The following is a 20,671-nucleotide window of genomic DNA, read 5'->3' as shown; positions in this document are numbered from 1 at the left end:
TATGAAAACGGTAATGACTGACAATGTTGAATCGTCTGTGTTTTTCTCTTTATTCAATGATTTATTGAAAAAAAAAAAAAAAAAAAAAACATACACACTTAGGGATAGGGGGAAAGTTTGATGGACAAAATGTTTTCTACTATTTCCCATTGAAAAGTGATATAATATTTTTTTTCTGCCCGTGAATTTTCACTTACATATTTAGCTAAAATTATAATAAGATTGACAACATTAGTTTCTTTTGCCTTTGATTTAAGTTTATCAGGTTCATATATTCCAAACACAAAATATTCGTCCAAAATAATTCAAACGTGTTGTGAATCTTATCAGCAATGAGAATTTCAGCAACAACAACAACACAAACACATTTAATATACTTTTAAAGACATTTTAAGACAGAAAAATACAATTATTGCTTATTTTTGTTTTTAATCTCATTGGAATAAGATGTTTGTTGTGAACGTAATTTTTACATTAATATTTCAATTTGTAATTTTTTCACTGCTTTTCTGCGACAAAACATTTTTTTTCAATTATTTTGTGATCTTTTTATTTTTTATGACTTTAAAATGCCCTTGTGTATCAGTTAAAAGCTTCAAGATTTTTACTGGACACTTTATATTGTTTTATTTTCATGAATAATTTCACCCTTTTTAATTTTCCAAATGAAAACAATAAATAAACAACAAAACATAGTTGCTTGCGATAGTTTCCTAGTCTAGTTCCATGTGAACCTCCACTCAAGCCGAAAATAGCATTATAAAGTAAAAGTCTATTAGCTAAACTACGCCTACTATTTTGAACAACTAGTCATTTCGGGAGAGCAAACAATTGGACAGGTAACTTAAAATTAGTTTTACCTGGTTATATCAGTATTATTTTCCCCCCATTTTATTAACACTCCACTTATTGAAACATGAATATTTTGTTTGTTTGTTTGTTTGTACATGATTCAATTGTTTGTTTGTTTGTACATGATTCAAATTGAATCTTTTCTTCCGGCGCCGTCACGAATGGCAGCCACTCCAGCAGCTCCCGTGTTATTTTCGATTGTTCTCGATTGTCAGGGATGCTGCTGGAAATGTGAATTTCCCTTCGGGGATGAACAAAGTATCTATCTATCTATCTATCTATCTATCTATCTATCTATCTATCTATCTATCTATCTATCTATCTATCTATCTATCTATCTATCTATCTATCTATCTATCTATCTATCTATCTATCTATCTATCTATCTATCTATCTATCTATCTATCTATCTATCTATCTATCTATCTATCTATCTATCTATCTATCTATCTATCTATCTATCTATCTATCTATCTATCTATCTATCTATCTATCTATCTATCTATCTATCTATCTATCTATCTATCTATCTATCTATCTATCTATCTATCTATCTATCTATCTATCTATCTATCTAATTAAAGCAGAAAAATAAATGTAGCTACTTTCCATCTATTGCCACGTGAAGGCGCGCAACACTAATTCTTCAAATCTTGAATCAAGTTCTTATTGTTTGGACCGAAAACAGAAGTCAAGCGTGTTTACAAAGTAAAAGTGTAGTCTCTAAATGACGTTTATGGTGTTTTACTGTGAAGAATATACAGGAACACATAAATAATCGAACAATTACTTTCTCCCTTGTGTCTATCTTCGTCCCCGCGGTTCCGATCCACGTCAGTTTTGTTGTCTAGCTTCCCTTCGGCCAGTCGGGCGTCCACGGATCCCCCCAGAAAATCTTGGAGACCCCCCTAAAGCTCCAAGTACGCCATGTGGTCCTCAGTTTTCGGAGGGTGAAGAGGGGGTTCGGTTCCCTAGAACGGTTTTGCAGTTAGTGATAATGGACCCATTACAAATCGGAACCGAATTTGAGGAAGACTGCCACGGTGCAGTGGAGGAAGATGTCGATCCAAGAATACAGGTGAGATGATAATTTTAATTATAATAATATATAATAACTGTCTTTTCCATACTTATAAGCCTTGGCGATTTTAGGTTCAAAGCTCTGGGGGTGCTGAGCACTCAGAATGTCTGGCTGGTTAAAAACTTTTTTTTTTAATCATTTTACTTTAAGTGATTTAACATTTGAAATTATCTTATTATTATTTTCATTACAATATTTTGCCAAATGCTTTTTATTTTAAACAGCCGGTGTTGTGGAATGCTCTTCCCCCTGAGATCCGATCTGCAACCTCGGTGGAAATGTTTAAATCTAGGCTTAAAACTCACTTCTACTCTATAGCATACGAGTAACCTAATCTTATATGTAATAACTTGTGAAGCCCTTAGAGACTAATTGTGATTAAGGGCTATACAAATAAAAATGACTTGACTTGACTTGACTTTAATCAATTGAATGTTGACTTAAAGGGCCTTTTTATTCATTCCTTTTTTAATTGAATTATGGCACTTTTGGGCTTCGATAATAACATACTCTCACTGCAATAAATCGGCGCCTCCGCAGATTCTGTCGCTATGCCACAAGTGACACTAGCCGAGTGAAAGGGGCGGGGGCGGGGTGGGGGGTTTGGGGGTTTCAAGAGCAGTGCAAGGAATCAAATGGACTGAACCACTTCAAGGCAGTGAAGTATTTCTGAGTTTGCATTGTTCACATCTTTTATTTTGTTTTACTTTTATTCATATTTTAGATAATAAAATAGTCTGTTAATGTTATTTGGTTGTTGGTGGGAAAACTTTCAAATATTTTATTTGTTTTCCTATCATAACCTATAATTAGAGTTTGTTTCCGACTTAAAGGGTCTTGCTCTTTTAGACCAATACAAACAAAGATAACACGTAGCAGATGCATAGTTTGTTAACATTATTTTTGACTTTGAAAAAACTTTAAATATACTGTTGGCTTACTGATAATAACTTATAACTGTTATTGTAAACTTATACCTCTAAAGTTTAACAGTTCTTTCCTAATGGTCTCCCTTCTCCAGACCAATGACAACATCGCTAACCAATATCTGATAGACGTATAGTTTGTTAATGTTAATTTTCCAGTAGGGAAAAGAGTTCACAAATTTTTCTCACTAACCTACAGAATGATAAGAATACAATTTAAACTCAACAAATCATAAAAAAGTATCAATTCAAAATTAGTAAATGTTTGATACCACTATCGCTCACGAACATATTTTTTTTCTATGCAAAATTTATGCTATATCATTTATCTAAATGGGCAGCACGGCGGCGCAGTGATTAGCGCGTGTGTAGCACAGTTCTGAGGTCATGAGATCAAACATCCTGTGTGGAGTCTGCATGTTCTCCCTGTCCTTGCGTGGGTTTCCTCCGGGCACTCCAGTTTCCCCCCACATCCCAAAACATGCATGTCAGGGTAATTTGCCAGTCCAAATTGTCCCTAGGTATGGATGAGCGAGTCAGTTGGCTGTCTTTGTGTGCCCTGCGACTGGCTGGCAACCAGTTCAGGGTGTCCCCTGCCCACTGCCCGAAGATAGCTGGGATGGGCTCCCGCGTCCCCGCGACCCTGCTGAGGATAAGCAGGGGGGGAGGGATTTTTAAGGGTTATTGTTCTATCTTCGTTATTCATTATCCATTATCCGTTATCGGTCAGTTCATAATACGCTACAAAGCCTAGGAGCCGGGACACTTACTCTCAGTCAAAAGGCCAAGCTAAGGTCCTAGCCCTAAAGCCTTGCTGCGATGTTTCTACATGTACGGTATGTATATACATTGGTCTTGGCCAATGTCCTTCAATATAGTCCACAGTCCAAAAATCACAGCGGTTCAGATAATGGATAGATGGATGGATTTATCTAAATATCTAGATGTATGAATCAAGTATCTATCTGATCATGATGATCAATGCCAGTATCGGTCTGGATAAAATCGGTTATTGTTATGAGTAGGAAAAAAGCCATCTAGCAAAAACTGGTAGAAAAGAAGTCAAAAAGACCCTGCATGTGTTTACATTTTCTACTGACAAGGTCTTGCTTGTATGGACCGATCCAAACAATGATAACTGATATCAGATAGAAATAGAAACAATTTGACATTAGTTTTCTGGTGAGGAAAAACTCATTTTGTTAGCTCAGGTATTATTGCCTATAATTACTGTTTCTATCCTACTGATCAGGTCTTGCTGCTCCAGACATATACCAATATCTACATACTGATATAAGATAGCTTCATGAATATTCCAACGTAATTTTTGTGATGTAAACTCTTTCAATATTTTATTCGTTTACCTATTATAACCTATACTGTTTTTTTCTCCTTACAGATAAGGTTTTGCTTCTCCAGACTGATACCAATATCAATATCCAATATTAGATAGATACCTAAATAGTTTCTTAACAGTAAATCTGATGTTGTAAAAACAATTTTCCTTGCTTAACCACAGAATGATAAGTGTGCAATTAAAAACCTGGATGCACTATAACAGTTATTTCCTACTAATAAGGATACCAATATCGATAGTTGGGGAGAAGATTTATACATAAATAGGTGGATATGTTAATTTTATGATTTATTATATAGCTATATAAATACACAGACATTAAAATGAATAAACTACAGTATGTATCTGACTTATATTATTATCTGTATCGGTCTGAACAATCACAACCTAATCAGTTATCACTTTCTGGAAATGTAAGTAAAACCGTTATTATAGGTTATAGGTAAATTAAAGAAAAATCAAACTTTTTGCCACCACAAAATTAACATAACCAAAATATTGATGTAGCTATCTGATGTTGGTTATCGATGCCGGTATCAGTCTGAGGACGCAAGAACTTACCAGTAGGAAAAAATAGTTATTTCTATGCGATTAAATTTCTACGAATTTATTCTATAAATTGACAATGTGAATTCATGATGAAGTCCAGTGAAAAAATATATAGAACTCCGCCCAAATTTTTGTTATTGCAAATACGCAGCTAAATGTATCAAAGTAAATCTATTTTCTGTATTAAAGACTCTGAAAACTGAATCTGGAGGCTGCATTTACATTTCTGTGTTTGCCCCCTCATTCCATGACCCCCCCCCCCTTTTTTTTCCGTGTTTACTGCCAACAGGGAGAGCTGGAGAAGTTAAACCAGTCCACAGATGACATCAACCGCTGGGAGAGCGAGCTGGAGGTAAAGAAGCGAAAGAAACGCCTTGAGGAGAGGGCCGGATTATTCTTCTCATTTGGATTTGCGGGTGTGAAGTCCCATAGCAACCTAAAAAAAACCTCAAAAAATTCTTCTGTGAACGTCTCACAAATAAATATGGACAAAGTATTGTGTCTTTTAAATAACCAGTTAGCATTATGCTAACAAACAATACAAAAACCTCATAGGCTAATGATTTGCATTGACTATGTTTTTTGGGGCGAAGAAGGAAAACGTGATAATGTCATGCTTCCTGTGACGGCTTTTCCTTTTTCTTTGTGGGTCAGGATGCAGGTGGCGCCGTCGCAAATGGGGTTATGGCGTTCCAGTTTTTGGGAATCTTTGTTAGCCGTCCAAAAAGGCTGTCTCACGTGCTTTAATCGGATTGGGATGACTCCAATAATGAGTTGCTACGTCGGCAGAATAACTCAGCATGGGTTTGCCAAATTAGAAGCGACACACTATAAAGATTGTTGTTGCTGTTTTCTGGCACTCTTTTTAAAATCTACTTAACTAAAAAACTCTTGGGTGAAAAATAACCCAAATTGGGTCAAAAATTAAAAAAATAAATCCAAACTTCTGTCTTGTTTTGCACAAAAACCAAAAATGAAATGACCCTAATCCTATACAATCGGGGATAATGGATTGTGGCTGCACAAATGCTGTTCATTTTTGTTGAAAAGAAAGGAAAAATGCCACCACGCGTCACACAAATTGTTCTCTTAGCTAAAGTTTATTGGGGATAATGGATCACAGCTGTATGGGTTCTCTTCTTCACTTTAGACCAGGCATTTCAAGTGCGGCCCGAGGTGGCCAGTTACGGCCAAGGATAAAAATTTTACTGGCCAGCGGCCTCTGTCATAAAATTAATATGAGGCCCGCCAGTAATGTTGACCGCCGTGTAAAATAAATTTGTACAGAAAAAAAAAATATCTCAATTTGCCCAAAAGATAGCAATACCTCTTTGGCCACCTTTGCTTTCTGTGAGAATTTTAGCTCACCCCATTTCCGCCATGGCAACTGTAAACAAAAATTGAAAGTTAACTGAGAAATTGTAGAATATTTTCACTGAAATCTGAAACAACTGTGTCTGCCTGAGTTGCCAAAGAGACTGTGGCTGATTTCAAAAAATATAATATCAAGAGGCACTGCCGGACGAAACATGCTGACAACAAAAAGCTAACTGGAAACAAACGATGTGAAAAGGTCAAGTGACTGCAAGCTGTTTTAACTGCACAGCAAACAACTGCAAACCATTCACGGACGGTGAATTCATTAAAGACTGTTCAAAGAATGCCAGGTTGAATAGTCGACCCTCACACGTTTTCAGCTTACGAAATTTGGCCCACTTCCTGAAAAGTTTGGACACCTGCTTTAGACAAACAGAACGGGAATAAAAGAGTCTCCGTGCATGAAACGAATGTGCTCTCTTAGCCCCTGCTCCCAGCATTTGCTACAGTCGACCGGGAATAATTGATCACGGCTGCATGGGTGCTCTTCATTTTAGACAGGAAGGACGCGAACAAAAAAGCCGCCCAGCATGAATTTTTCTTGCTGTCTCAGCTCTAGGTCTTAGCAATAGTCTGTGGAGAATGGATTGCAAACCAAACCAGGGATAATGGATCGCGACCGCACGAGTGCAGTTCTTTTTTTGTGAACAGAACGTCAAAAAAAGAATTGCCAGGTTCGACAAAGATGTGCTCTATCGGTCCCTGCTCGCAACAGTACGCGATTCCTGATAATGGATTGTGGTTGTGCGAGTGCAGGTCATGTTTTGGTGGACAGAGCAGCAAGAAAGAGCCGCTAGGCCCGACCAAAAAGCACTAAGCAGGCCCGCACTTTCAGCAATATAGAGATCGGGGATAATGGATTGCGGAATGCCACAAAGTGAGAAGTAAAAAAAGATTACTGTAATACAGAATCGTGATTCACTCGAATGATGTGAAATTCCTCTGCCCGCTGACAGCACTTTGGGGGATTTACGAATAATCTCAGCAGAATTTAAACCCGCTTTGCCCAAACTAACGTCTGTGTGTTGATGTTTGGTCAGGATTTTCGCCAGCGTTTCCGATCCGTCCTGGTGGAAGCAACCCTGAAGCTGGACGAGCAGGTGAAGAAGATCGGTCGGGCCGTGGACGATTCCAAACCTTACTGGGAGGCCCGTAAAGTGGCCAGGCAGGTAAGTGTGTGTTTGTGTGCGTTTGTGTGTGTATAGTGTGTGTTGTAGTCGGCTTACAAAAGATTAACAGTGAGACGGGCTCAGCTCGTATCTGCTTCAAAAGCGTGCAAGTCTATTTTTAACTCCTGCCCCTCTATGCTAAACAGCTGTCACCCGGATAGTTCCAATTCCTTGAAAAGCTATTAAAAGTGGAGTCAAGTCAAGTCATTTTTATTTGTATAGCCCTAAATCACGAAGCGTCTCAAAGGGCTTCACAGATTATTACACAGACTATTTTTCAGCCGACGAGAAGAGTAGGTTATTCATATGCTATGGAGTAGAAGTGAGTTTTAAGCTTAGATTTAAACATTTCCACTGAGGTTGCAGATCGGATCTCAGGGGGAAGATCATTCCACAGCACCGGTGCCCGGATGGAGAACGCTCTCGAACCAGCAGAACACTTCTTTGCTCTTGGGATCACCAGAAGACCGGCACTCTCAGATCGTAGGCTTCGGACCGGGACATAGGGGGAAATCAGATCCGAAAGATAAGAGGGAGCAAGTCCATGTATGATTTTGTATAATACTAAGAGAACCTTGTCACGTGTCACAACATTAAAAATATGGCATAACATAACTACCTGAAAGTGTCGTCTGCATGTAAGAATGTGCACGAGTATCGAGGGGGGCCTTAAAGTGACAGTGTGTAATAATTCACTTCAGCAAGTGTGACCCTGAATTTCCGGGTGGCACAAGAAAGATTAGCACAAACACAGCCTTCAGAACTCTTCCACCAGGTTATGAAAGTTGATCTTCCTTTAGATGTTTTTTAAAGTGACAGTGTGTAATAATTCACTTCAGCAAGTGTGACCCCGAATTTCCGGGTGGCACAAGAAAGATTAACACAAACACAGCCTTCAGAACTCTTCCACCAGGTTATGAAAGTTCATCTTCTTTTAGATGTTTTTAAAGTGACAGGGTGTAATAATTCCCAACTATAGATTGCTGAGGTTTAGAATAGAGCTCAAGCATTTGCATTTAAGGAAGACATGTTATCGAAGCCAGTAAGATAAAAGGCCTACGAGTCACAGCAAAAGATGAACTGGATGCACACCCAGAGAAGCTGAAAACAACAAATAACCTGAGTTGGTGAGAGCTGATGCAAACTGCAAACTTTAGCAGCTAGCTGGAGAAGCTAAAAGTTTGCAAGAGCAAAGCAGAATCTGTCAAGCATTAGGACCATGAATCTAAAAACTCCCCAACATGAGTGGCTAGAGAAGGAAACAATGGGATAAAAGTCAAAGATGCCTGAGTCGTGGGACTCTGCAACATTTGCTTACATGACTAGCCGTGGAAGGCAAGTGACAACAAAGGACAAAGCAGGAGCAGCTATCAATAGCGGCTAACCGCAGGTCATAGCCTGCGGCCAAATGGCTAGAGACAGAAAGAGTGTGAAAAAAGGTCACGGATGCCTGAATCACGGGGCTCAGCTACATTTAATTGCATGACCAGTTGTGAAAGGCAAGTGACACTAAAGGACTAAGCAGGAGCAGCTAACAATATCAGCGAATTGCAAGCTTAGCCTGCAGACCAAGCAGCTAACACGAGTGGCTAGAGAAGTAAACAGTCATAAAAGTCAAAGATGTTTGAATCATTGAACTCAGAACAAAGCAGGAGCAGCTAACAATAGTGCCTTGCAGCAAGCCATAGTCTGCAGCCAAGTGGCTAACATGAGTGGCTAGAGAAGGAAAAGAGAAAAAAAGTCAAAGAGGTTTTAATTCTAAAACTCAGTAACGTCCAGCTGTGGAAGGCGAGTGAAACTGAAGGACAAAGCAAGAGCATGTAATAACAACAATAGTGGCTAGCTGCGAGCCGTAGCCTGCAGCCAAATGGCTAACAATAGTGGCTGGAGAAGAAACAGTGGAAAAAAAGTGGAAAATGCCTGAATGATTGGACTCTGGGAGAATCATATCTATGGAAGTAGCCGCTAAGTGCCGACAGCACCACTGGGACAAGCTAGCATCGGAAAATTGGTCATTTGGGCTTCCATAGTAGCTAGAGGGCTGCCAAACATGTTTGGTTCTTCAAGTTGTGTCATATAATGTCAAATTTGTATTCCTAAAATCCTGTTTATGAATAAGTAAATGTGTTTTTGCTTTTTAGTTTGAATAAATAGTGTTTATTTTGATAAATGAAGTATTTTTACACCACTAGGACTCGTTATATGTTACACACTGGGACCTTTAAGCAGATAAATGCCTCGGGTGTCAAACCGGCACGTTGTCTGCTCATGTTTTATAGACGGCAGCTTTTCATATTACATATGTGACCCAAATGAGAAGCTAAACGTGTCACACGTGCACGCTCGTGGGCTCGTAGGCATGTTTTCCCACTTACATTCCAACAAATTTGGCAAAGGGGGGAGCAGAAAAATAGACTGAGCTTTGGTGTCCAGCAAAACTCTTGTCTGTTGTTTGCGTTTAACAGGGTTTGTACGGGTACTTGAAATCCTTTAAAATGCTTATGATTTTAATCTTCTGTTTTAGAGGATTGAAAGTGCTTGAATTTTGAGAGTGCTTGTAAATACTTGCCATGTTTCTCAACAAGTCTGCTTAAAAATGATGCAGACACTTCTCTTTAGTGGCTTCGCTTTGCAATTGCACTTGTTCTCTTGTGATTTACGGCAGCTGACATTAGTTTGTCTGGCACTGGCAGGTGCATCCTACACCTATACAGGGCACTAGGAACGTTGTATTACTGCAAGGACTATGAATCAATTATGGACTTTTATAATGGGCAATGGAAAATATTAAGGTAGCGTTTCCCAGTAGGAATTTGTACTGTACTGGGAAGAACTGAAAATGTAAGCTACATATTACTGTCATTTTTACCCAACACCCACAGTATATGTAGAGAGATTTTTCTCAATAACAAATAGTTTCACGACTTACTAAAAATCGCACCTAAATAAATGGGAAAAAATATTTATCATTTTTCCCCCCCGTTTAAGGGATTTGTATTATCATTTTGTTTGAAACAAATATCAAAAATGAAAGGAAAATGAATCAGTTGAAAATATATTAAAAGTAATTTAGTAAAAAATATTTTTGCAAATGAGAAAAGAAATATCTGTCCTTTTAAAATATTTTGCCTATTTGAAAGTTTTGTTCCTATTCTTTAGAAAAATAGATTAAAAGGAGAATTAAATAAGTTAGAAATACAGTAATCTTAGAGGACAAAATAACAATTTTAAGTTTTTTTTTCTATTTTACTCGAAAAATAATGAATTCAAATAAAAATAAGTTTAAAACGAGAAACGTCTTTCTTAACATCAGCTACATTTATCCAGCAGCTAGCGGAGGCACCCCACAAGCAAATTGTATATAATCTGCCTTTTTTTCCACTCACCTTTTTACTCACCCCCTTCGCTGAGCTTTATCACAATCTCGTGAGATTTATTTTTACATTTGTAACGCTTCAAACTACTCGTGTCTTACCGTGACGCAACCTGGCACTGTAAGAAAGTGTGTCATTTTTCATTCAATCAGGATATCTCGTGAGCATCGAGCGATCCTCCCTCCTTCGTTCTGTCATCTTGGCTCGATTAATCATCCTGGCAGAGCAGAGCCTGGGAAAGCGGGTCACACATAATCATTTTGTAAAACAGAACCCGTTTAAAACTTCGTTATCTTCACGCTTGGTCGGGTATCAAGACAAACGGCGTCACCCTTGGGCCGTGATGACGTCCTGGCTCGGTCGGGGAGGGGAGCTATCTTCTGAAAGGGTGACCCCGACTGGCGGGTCGGGGGCGCCAGAAAAACAAACCTGACACAGCTTTCCAAACGCTTACAAGAGGTTACTAAAGTTCGTATTCACATCGCGTTGTTTAAAGTGCCGGGGTGTAATAAATCACCACTAGAGGTCATTGTAGCTTAAAATAGAAAAAAATCACACTACAGCACTGGTTCTCAAATAGTGGGGCAGGCCACCAGAGGGGAGGGGTTGCGGCAAGGCTCCGTCAAGGGGGGGCACTGGCACGTTTGACTTTTTTTCAAATTATACCAGAATAAAGTGCAATTGCACCTCCACTACAATAGAGAGCATTCTCATTGGCAGAGTGTTTTTAATTACACTTAGCCTCCTCGCAGTGTATTGAGCACAGAGTGTTCATTGAGCGTAGACTTTAGGTGTAGCAAATCTTCAATAATAAATAAATAACGACAAAAACGACAATAAATAACACTGAAGCGGAGACAGGCGAGGAGAAACGGGGTAAGAGACAAACAAAAGTCTCCTCCCGTAAGCCAAGATGAGGAATTTTGACAAAGCCTACATAGCACTTCACTGCGACCATGGAGGGAGACAAGCAAAGACCAGTGTGATTGCTATGCTAAAAATGTTGGCAGCGGACAGCACAACGCCCAATAAATTAAGCTTCTCTTAAAGACATTACAACCCATTCGTGCTGATGAGACCCTTGAGCTTTTTTTCCCAGCGAAAATGTGCTGAGAGGTGTAGATTGGATGGAGGGGACGTGTTACCATCAATATCAAGCAATCATTGTTTTGTCCCCACCAAAATTATGCCATCAGTTGAAAAAAAAGATGGGGGCAGAGAGGGGATGTCTTCTTCCAAGGTGGGTTGAGACAAAAAGTAATTGAGAAGCACTGCACAACAGAAACGCGAAGGATTAAATTTAGAAGCCTACTTCCATCTTTCCTTGCATAAATTTGTCAATCTGGCAGCAGGACATGGAAGCCGCTGTTCCCTACAAGCGACAACAAAAGCTAGAGGGTGCTGAATACTTTGAGAACAGCAGAAAAGGGCCTGTAGTTGGAATGTTCAGAGCTTGTATAAGTAGTTAACTCTAATGGCTGGTGAAATAAGCTATTAAAAAGAGCAAGGCATATTTTCTCAAGAATATGAACCATCAATGCAGGCAAACATGAGTGGAAAGAGAAAGAAACCGTGAAATAAAGTCAGAGATGCCTGAATGTGACCGTCACATTTCAAATCAAATTCAATTGTAAAGCACTTTTCAGGCCAAAAATTGCCCCTCCAAGTGCTTCCTTTGTTCCCACCCATCATCCTAAAACACGTAATACACAGACAAACAAAATAAACAGTAATAGAAATAAAATACAACTATGGCAGGGCACAGACTAACCACGTGAGGAAAGTCCCTGGGAGAGGTGTATCCACACGGGCAGTAAATGGCCTCAAGATTTTCAGCCTTTGAACCACACCCTACCAAATGAGGAAACTCTGAAATAATAAAAATTAAAATCAAATGCAGAATAAAAACTTAAAAATGTGAAGTAAAAATTAAAGTATGTTACAGTAAAAGGTCAAACCTATAAAACTAAATAATAATGATCAATTAAAAGACGTACGAAAAAAATTACCTCCTTATTGTGGGCATTGGGGATTCAGTGTCTTGCCTGAGGGCACTTGTCATATGACATGGAAGAGTTGGGAATTGAACCTGCAACCTCTTGATCCTAGGATAGGGACTTTACCTCCTGTGCTACTGCCACCCCAACTCATTGTTAGTAGCACTTGCAGAGAATATGTCCGTTTGAATGTTACCTTTCTAAAAAGACCAAAACTGTCCATATTCTGCAAATGGGTCAAGAACAGCATTCAATTTACTTTGGGTAGTTCTTGTATCGGGAATTTTGTCGAATTATACAGGAATATTAAAGGGTTAAACGAATAATCTATTTTTTCACCATTAGGGATGGCTACGTAAAACACACTGTGGCTTTCAAGGTATACAGACTGGATTTGAATGTCCACCTTACTCCAGTTGGGAATAACAACCCTATAGAGAGTGTGCGTGGGTGGGCGGAGCCACAAAAATGCCATGGTTTTTGTTCACCGAGCGTTGCAAATTCTTTAATCGAATTCAGGAAACTCGTAATTCACAATGACGGATTTTTTGTACTTTCCAGGCGCAGGTTGAATCCCAGAAAGCCACGCAGGAATTCCAACGGGCGGCCGAGATCCTGCGGGCCGCCAAGGAAACCATCGCCCTGGCCGAAGAGCGCCTCCTAGAGGAGGACAGTCGCCAGTTCGACTCCGCCTGGCAGGAGATGCTCAATCACGCCACACAAAAGGTAGCGTAATGATGCCATTTTAAACAATGAATAGTAAATGGTCTGTATTTATACAGCGCTTTTCGATTCACTGAAGATTTCCCACAGTGCTTTACAATGTGCTTCACACTTTACTCATGCAAATATATTTAAAAAATGGTATTCAATGAAAACCATCCCGTCCACAAAAAGTGTCAACTTTCCATTTTCCCAGATGTCTATTAGAATCAATATTAATATATCAACCCATTATTATTATTAAAGTATTCATCTAATACTATTATAAAAATAGAAATGAATAAAAACAGTAAAAACCATCATTCCAAAAGATACAAATAATAATTTGAATTATAAAAAAACAAACACAATGAACAAATTCATAAAATAGATATTTTATTAACACAATAATATATTTATGATACTATAGAAATATTGTTGCAATTTAATGAAAGAAAGGTAAAAACAAAAACATTGTATTAAATAATAAAACTATCATTGCAATGATAAAAGTGAATAAAATATAAATTAAAATAGTTTTACTATTGTCATCATTATTATGAAAACATTATGATAAGAATAATGGTTTAACTGAATACAATTGCAACAGAGTGATTTACCGATAAAAAGATAAAGAATTATGGTAAATATAAAAAAGTAAGAAAATCCGAATTATGAAAAAAATAATTCAAAAAAGGATTAAAAAAAAACATTTAAATCTAAAACAATATAATAATAACAAATGGTTTGATATTAAAAACAATAGAAAATAAGTAAAATATAATGCAAATAAGAATGAAAATAATGATTACAAAATATATAATGATGAAAATGAACATGATATATTAAAAGTATAATAATAAAACAATTAATGGAAAAATACAATAGAAACTGTAAATACTATGATAAAATGATAAAGATGTTTTATTGAATTTAAATAACAGCGAAATTATCAAAACATTTATTTTGATTTAAATAATAAAAATATTGATTCGCCCCAAAAAACACGACTGTATTTAATTTTCTTTCTGTCCTCAGAAGCCACATTTCACATATTTTAGGCACACGCTTTTCTTGAGAAAAAAAAGGAAAAAAGGTGCCTTGTGATAAACATAATTTGAATTCCAGGTGATGGAGGCGGAGCAGAGTCGAACTCGCAGCGAGTCCGAACACAAAGCCACGGCGGCCAACTACGCTTCCTGCGTGGGACACATGAAGCAACTGGAGAAGAAACTCAAACGCTCCATCAATAAATCCAAGTTGGTTGCTTATCTCTTGTTTTTGAGCCTAAGGCAGGAGTGTCAAAGAACAGGCCCGCCGTGGGTTTTAATCCGCCCCGCGAGACGAAACTAAGAGAAGTGCAAGGGAAAAAAGGAGCTGCAATTTAATATTTGTCAACTTGACCTCGCCAAAGCCGGGCAACACTCACAAAGCACCTGGACTTGTATTTCTTTCTTTCTTTTCTATTTCTTTCTTTATCCCTCTCTCCTTCTCTCTTTTCTTTTTCTTTCTTTTTTTTTGCTCTCTAACCTCACTCTCTTTCTCACTCTCTTTGTCTCTTTTTCTTTAACTCTCTTTTTTCTTTATCCCCTCTCTCTTCCTCCTTCTTTCTCTTTTTCATTATTTCTCTTTTTTTCTTTCTTTCTCTCTTTCTCTCTCTTTCTTTGTTTTTCCTTTTTTGTTTTTCTTCTTCTCTCTTTCTCTTCATCTATCGCTCTTCTATCTCTTTCTCTCTCTTTGTTTTTCCTTTTCTGTTTTTTTTTTCTGTCTTTCTCTTCATCTCTCTCTCTTCTGTCTCTTTCTCTCTTTATCCCTCCCTCTTTCTCTCTCTGGCCCTCTCTTACTCTTCTCTTTGTCCATCTTTCTCTCTCTCTTTTTATTTCTCCCTTATTCTCTTTCTTTTTCTCTCCTTTCTCTTTCTCGCCCCTTTTTCTCTCTTTGTTTTTCTCTGTTTCTTTCTTTCTCTATTTCTCTCTCACTCTTTTTCTCGTCCACCCTCTTTTTTCCTACTTCTCTCTCACTCTCTCTCTTTCTCTCTCTCATTCTCTCTCTCTCTCCCTCCCCCTCTTTTCTATAAGATTCTCCTCTCTCCCTATTTCCCTTTCTCTCTTTGGTTCACTTTCTCTCTCATTCTCTCTTCCTTTCTCTCTTTGTTTCTTTTATTTTTGTTTCTCTCTCTCTCTCTCTCTCTCTCTCTCTCTCTCTCTCTCTCTCTCTCTCTCTCTCTCTCTCTCTCTCTCTCTCTCTCTAATCCAGACCTGGGCACTCCGGTCCTGGAGGGCAGTATGTTCTGCATGATTTTTGAGGTTTCTCTGATCCAATACAGGTGATTCCAATCACCAGTATCGTTAACGAGCACTTGCTAGCTTGCTAACGAGGTTATAATTTGTATCACCTGAGTTAAAGAAGAGCAAACTTCAAAATCTGGCAGGAGGTATGGCCCTCCAGGACCGGAGTGCCCAGGTCTGCTCTAATCGGTCCTGGTGAGAATGACTTTTCTACTATGTGGCCCCTGAGCTCAAAGGAGTTTGACATCCCTGGTTTAAGGGAATGTAAAACGTGGCTGCCTCCACAAAATTTTTGTTTTGGCTTTTTAAGTCTGAGGGAAAGTAAAAACTTGGTGAAGTCCAGATGTTTCTCGTCAGGGTGTAACTCCCACTTGTAAGCGGCCAGGAATGCGAGTGGTCAGAAAAAGGAAAAAAACGATGGAGTGTTTTTGTGTAGGTTATTTTTCCCTCCCCCCTCTCACTCTTTCACCCTTTTTTGTCTCCCCCTGCAGGCCATATTTTGAACTAAAAGCCAAGTACTATCTGCAGCTTGAGGTACGTGGACTACAATAGCCCTTTTCATATAAAAATGACTTTTGACGTATATAGCCGTCAATGGCCTTGAATGGGCGATACTGCTTGATTATGCTAATTAGGTTTGATCAGTAATTTATTAGCATAAAACCATCAAGTTCTTTGTCCAAACCCCGCACATTTTCAAGGTTTCCCTCCTCCAATACAGCCGCAGCTTATCACCAAGCTCTGGAGTCTAATAACAATCACAGTTCACGGTTCACAAATCCTTTAACCGCTTGGGTCGTTAGTGTACCAATGAGGACACAACTCTGGACAGCCTTCTCCACTGTTGACTGTCCTTGGCCTGTTCTTGGGTCGTGCCAAAGTTGGCAGCAGTCCATTCCTTATTGTTGTTTTTCGGCCCTCCTCTCCTCCTGCCCCCTTAGACTGTGCTCTGGAGAATGATCTTGGTCGGTCCTGATTATCTTGTGACGTGAACATATTACAGTTTAATTTGTCACATGGGCAATGTAGCTGCTGCCTAGGAGTTTCCTGTAGCATCACATCTCCATGGCCTGGATTTTCATTTCCAGTTTTACTGTAAGTCCGTGTCTCGCAAGCGTAGACGAAGAGGGAAATAATGACAGATGTTTCTCTGGTGTTGTTGAAATCTCTTGAAAAGGATGCGCTGATCAAAAACCGGTTTTATGGTGCTCATTCCCTCTCTGAAACCTGCCTGTTCTTCGGCTAGAATCTTTTCACCCTGTGGTTTCAGTCTGTTCAGTAGGACCTTTAGCACAACTTTACTTGCATGCCTTCGGTAGTTGGAGCATAGTTGGAAGTTCCCTTTCTTTGGGAGCACAATTACTAGCAATTTTGTCCATGCAGATGGCCACTGTCCTGTCTGCCAGATCGATTTGCAAATCTTTGAAGAGATGTCCATCGTTAGTTCACCACCATTTTGTACGAGTTCTGGTGTTGTCAATACCTTGGGACGTTGCGTTTTTCAACAAGTTTATTGCTTCTTCTACTTCTTCTTGGAGGATAGAGGAGTCGTAACTTTTCCCTGGGCTGGAATTCTCAAGAACCCCAGGTTCTCCCTGTGTTGGGTGGTAGTAGAGTTTGGAGCTGTCCATCTATTTATGCTTTTTTTTCCTTCAGTTAGGATACTTCCTGCTTCATCCTGAATACTGCTGACTTTTGCCTGTTTTGTCTGTGTGACGTCTTTTACAATGTGGAAGGCTTTTGTTGTATTGTTCTCGTTGGGGCACTCTTCTAACTCCGAGCATTGGTCCTCAATCCATTTTTTCTTAGCTTCTCTCAAGCTTTTTATACTCTTCAGCCAATCGTTTTAAAGGTCCCGGGTTCTAATGTCTCCCCCCTGCAACACAACTGCAACTATTTGCTCAACATTATTGTTGATGATAAGCTGCAGCTGTGTTGCAGGAGAGGGAGAGACATTGAAAACTGTTGATTTGGGCACTGCCATGATGTACTTGCCCAAGACACACCACAGGAAATGGTGCCCCTACAACCCGAATGGTAAAGGGATCCGTGAACCGTGACACCAGGGCTTGTCTATAAGCTACAGCTCAGTTAACATAAGCGGAGAGCATGCCCTTGTAGCAAACCAGGCTTATTACTGTACATATTTCAAGTAACTTTTTGAGTTAACAACAGGGAAATAAATAATAATAGACACTTTTAGCTCAAAGCTAATATGAAATAAGAAAGGTCACAACAAGTCTATTGTAAATTAGCAAAATTGTGTTGTAGCAACTGAAGCGTCATGTAGACGAGCGTCAGGTGAAGCTGGTAGCAGCCAAAAGCGATTACCGTGCCGCCCTACGCCGCCTGGAGGGAATCTCGGAGGAAATTCACGCCCAACGCCGATTGGTCGGAACAAGAGGGCGAGGTGTGGGGGCGGAGCTTGACGACAGTGGCCAAGACTTAACTGTGGAGTGCGACGGCCTGTCCAGTGAGTGATCTGACATTTTGGAGACTGAAATTCCCCAAAACTCAAATTGTGTTTTTGCGGCAGTGGTATCAGTGTCGATTGACGACGATTTTGAGGAAGATGCCCAGTCCCCTTCGTCCAGTCCGGTGGCGTCCTTCACCGTTGAAACACCACCGCCATTATCCCCGCCATCCTCCTCCAATGCTGAAGGGGGCGCCAGCCCGTGCAGTTCTCACCGATCCGACTCGCCGTCTGGTTCTGGCCACGGCTCACCTCTGCTGGGGCCCCGGAGCCAATGCAGCGGAGCCTCGTCCCCGGACTGTGATCTGGAGAGAGGTGTCCTAATTTTTTTATTATATCTTACACAAAATCTTGCTAACATTAAAAGAAAATATAGGCAGAATGTAATACAAAAAACAGAGATTGAAATATAATTGCATTTAATTTGTAAATAATTTCAAATGAATGAATGGGTATTTATTTTGACCAATCAATAAGAAAATAATAACATTAAAATACACTAAATAATCATTTGAAGAGAACACAGACCAAAAGAAAAATAAGAAAAATAGAAAAAAAAAATATTTGATTTTTTTAATAAAGAATATACTTTGATACCATATTTTCTGAAATGTATTTGCTTTTTTTCCTTTGGGAATAAACATGTCAACATATATTAAAATTGTATTTAAAAAAAAAAAAAAAAGCAGAAATGGACTTTTTTTTCCTTTTTTTTAATCTTTGAAATTATGTTGGGTTTTATTTGATATTGAATATTCTTTCATGTTTTTGCTTTATCTTCAGGATAAAAAATATTGAATGATATTCAAATATTATTTTTGAAAAATCATAAGTAGCCATTTTTTTCCTTTGGATTTTTTTTCTTTTTAAAATTTTGAAATTAATTTTATGTCTGAAATAAAAAATGCTTCGTAAAATATTTTTGACGTATTTTGCTTTTCTCCCTTTCAGGATCAAAATTATAAAAATATAATTAAATATGATTTGAAAACAAATCAAAAGTGGACAGTTTTCTTACTCTTTTGTTTTTTTTTTCTCTTTATGGCAGATGGTTTTTTTTTAATTTGAAAAAAAAGTCTCTTCTTAAAATATTTACAGATATGTTCTCCTTTTTGTTCCCTTACGGATTATTTTATGAAAATCCATATAAATAATATTTGAAAATAAATCAAAAGTGGACATTTTTTCATTTCTTACATTTTTTGTTCAAATATTTAGAAAAAAAATTCTCTATGATTTAAAAAACTATTTATGATCAGTTCAAACATAATAACTAAAGGTTTTTTTTTCCATTATTCATCATTCATTTTTTATACATAAACTCATAAAGTCGATTTCATCCCTCTTTTTGACCTCCAGGAGACAGAGCGGAGGGTGCTGAGGCCACGTCAGGGAGCAATTTAGGCAGCTTATCCCGACAAAAAGACGACACTGAGGATAAAAAGGAGAGCGAAGAACTCCTCCCGCTGTCAAATATCCGAGTAGCCAATTGAAATTGTTGTGAATTATCTCATCTCATCTCATCATCCGTACCGCTTATCCTCATTAGGGTCGCGGGGGGGCTGGAGCCCATCCCAGCCATCTCCGGGCAATGGGCAGGGGACACCCTGAACTGGTTGCCAGCCAATTGCAGGGCACACAGGGACAGACAACTCATTCGCTCATTCACACCTAGGGACAATTTGGACCGGCCAATCCACCTGAAATGCATGTCTTTGGAATGTGGGAGGAAACCGGAGTGCCCGGAGGAAACCCACGCAAGCACGGGGAGAACATACAAACTCCGCACAGGAAGTCTGGAGCTGGATTTGAACCCACGACAGGTTCCCATGACATGAACTGTGCCGCACAAGCGCTAACCACTGCGCCGCCGTGCTGCCCGTTGTGAATTATAGTTTTCTAATATCAGTTCTCATCATAAGACTTCATCTCCCACGATTCTCATCTCATGTGCCATAAAATGTCTTAATCTGTACATGTTAAAGCCTGCAACAAATGATGTAAATAGTCAATTCATTGTGTTTTTATTAGTAATCCATGTTGTTTTTTAGTGCAGATTGTCCTATATTTATATGCCTGTCCTTTGCATTTGAACATGTTTAACTCAAAACAATAAGCAATAAAAATGCTTTGTTGTGATTTATAATATGATTTGTTTTATTACACCTTAGTTAACACGTTATTATATTTGTTACTTGAGAACAGAATAGAATAGAATTCTCTTTTTTGCCGTTGATATCAACGTTGTGAAACATTGTATGCAACAAGATTAGAGGGCAAAAAAAACGCAAAATAGTGCTTAGAAAACTGGCCTAACTTGTAATAATAATGCACTGAAAAAAATATTGCAAGAATAGTAGAATGAAAATAAGTGCCATAAAATTTAGCAGCAGCGGGGCTCCAGCACCCCCGCGACCCTAGTGTGGATAAGGGTCGATAACGGATCCATGGATGTATGAATTAAAAAAAAAACAATGTCATTCCCAAGCTATATATTTTCAGTTTTTGCAATATATATACATATAT

At 38.7% G+C, this 20,671-nt stretch overlaps 1 protein-coding gene across 1 annotated transcript; it reads left to right on the top strand.

The window, feature by feature from the left end:
• The first annotated feature begins 1,666 nt into the window (after positions 1–1,666).
• On the top strand, positions 1,667–20,291 carry LOC148370818 (SH3 domain-binding protein 5-like). Its single transcript, XM_088328590.1, has 9 exons — positions 1,667–1,930; positions 5,055–5,117; positions 7,183–7,311; positions 13,244–13,408; positions 14,513–14,643; positions 16,164–16,206; positions 17,944–18,145; positions 18,209–18,460; positions 19,505–20,291. The coding sequence occupies exons 1-9, from the start codon at positions 1,850–1,852 to the stop codon at positions 19,636–19,638; spliced, it is 1,200 nt and encodes a 399-aa protein (XP_088184716.1). The 5' UTR covers positions 1,667–1,849; the 3' UTR covers positions 19,639–20,291.
• The last annotated feature ends 380 nt before the right edge of the window (positions 20,292–20,671 follow it).

The sequence above is a fragment of the Urocampus carinirostris genome, chromosome 2 (assembly GCF_059441175.1).
Source record: "Urocampus carinirostris isolate Australia breed hairy pipefish chromosome 2, RoL_Ucar_1.0, whole genome shotgun sequence".
Classification (NCBI taxonomy): domain Eukaryota; kingdom Metazoa; phylum Chordata; class Actinopteri; order Syngnathiformes; family Syngnathidae; genus Urocampus; species Urocampus carinirostris.
This window is presented reverse-complemented; position numbering and strand designations above follow the sequence as displayed.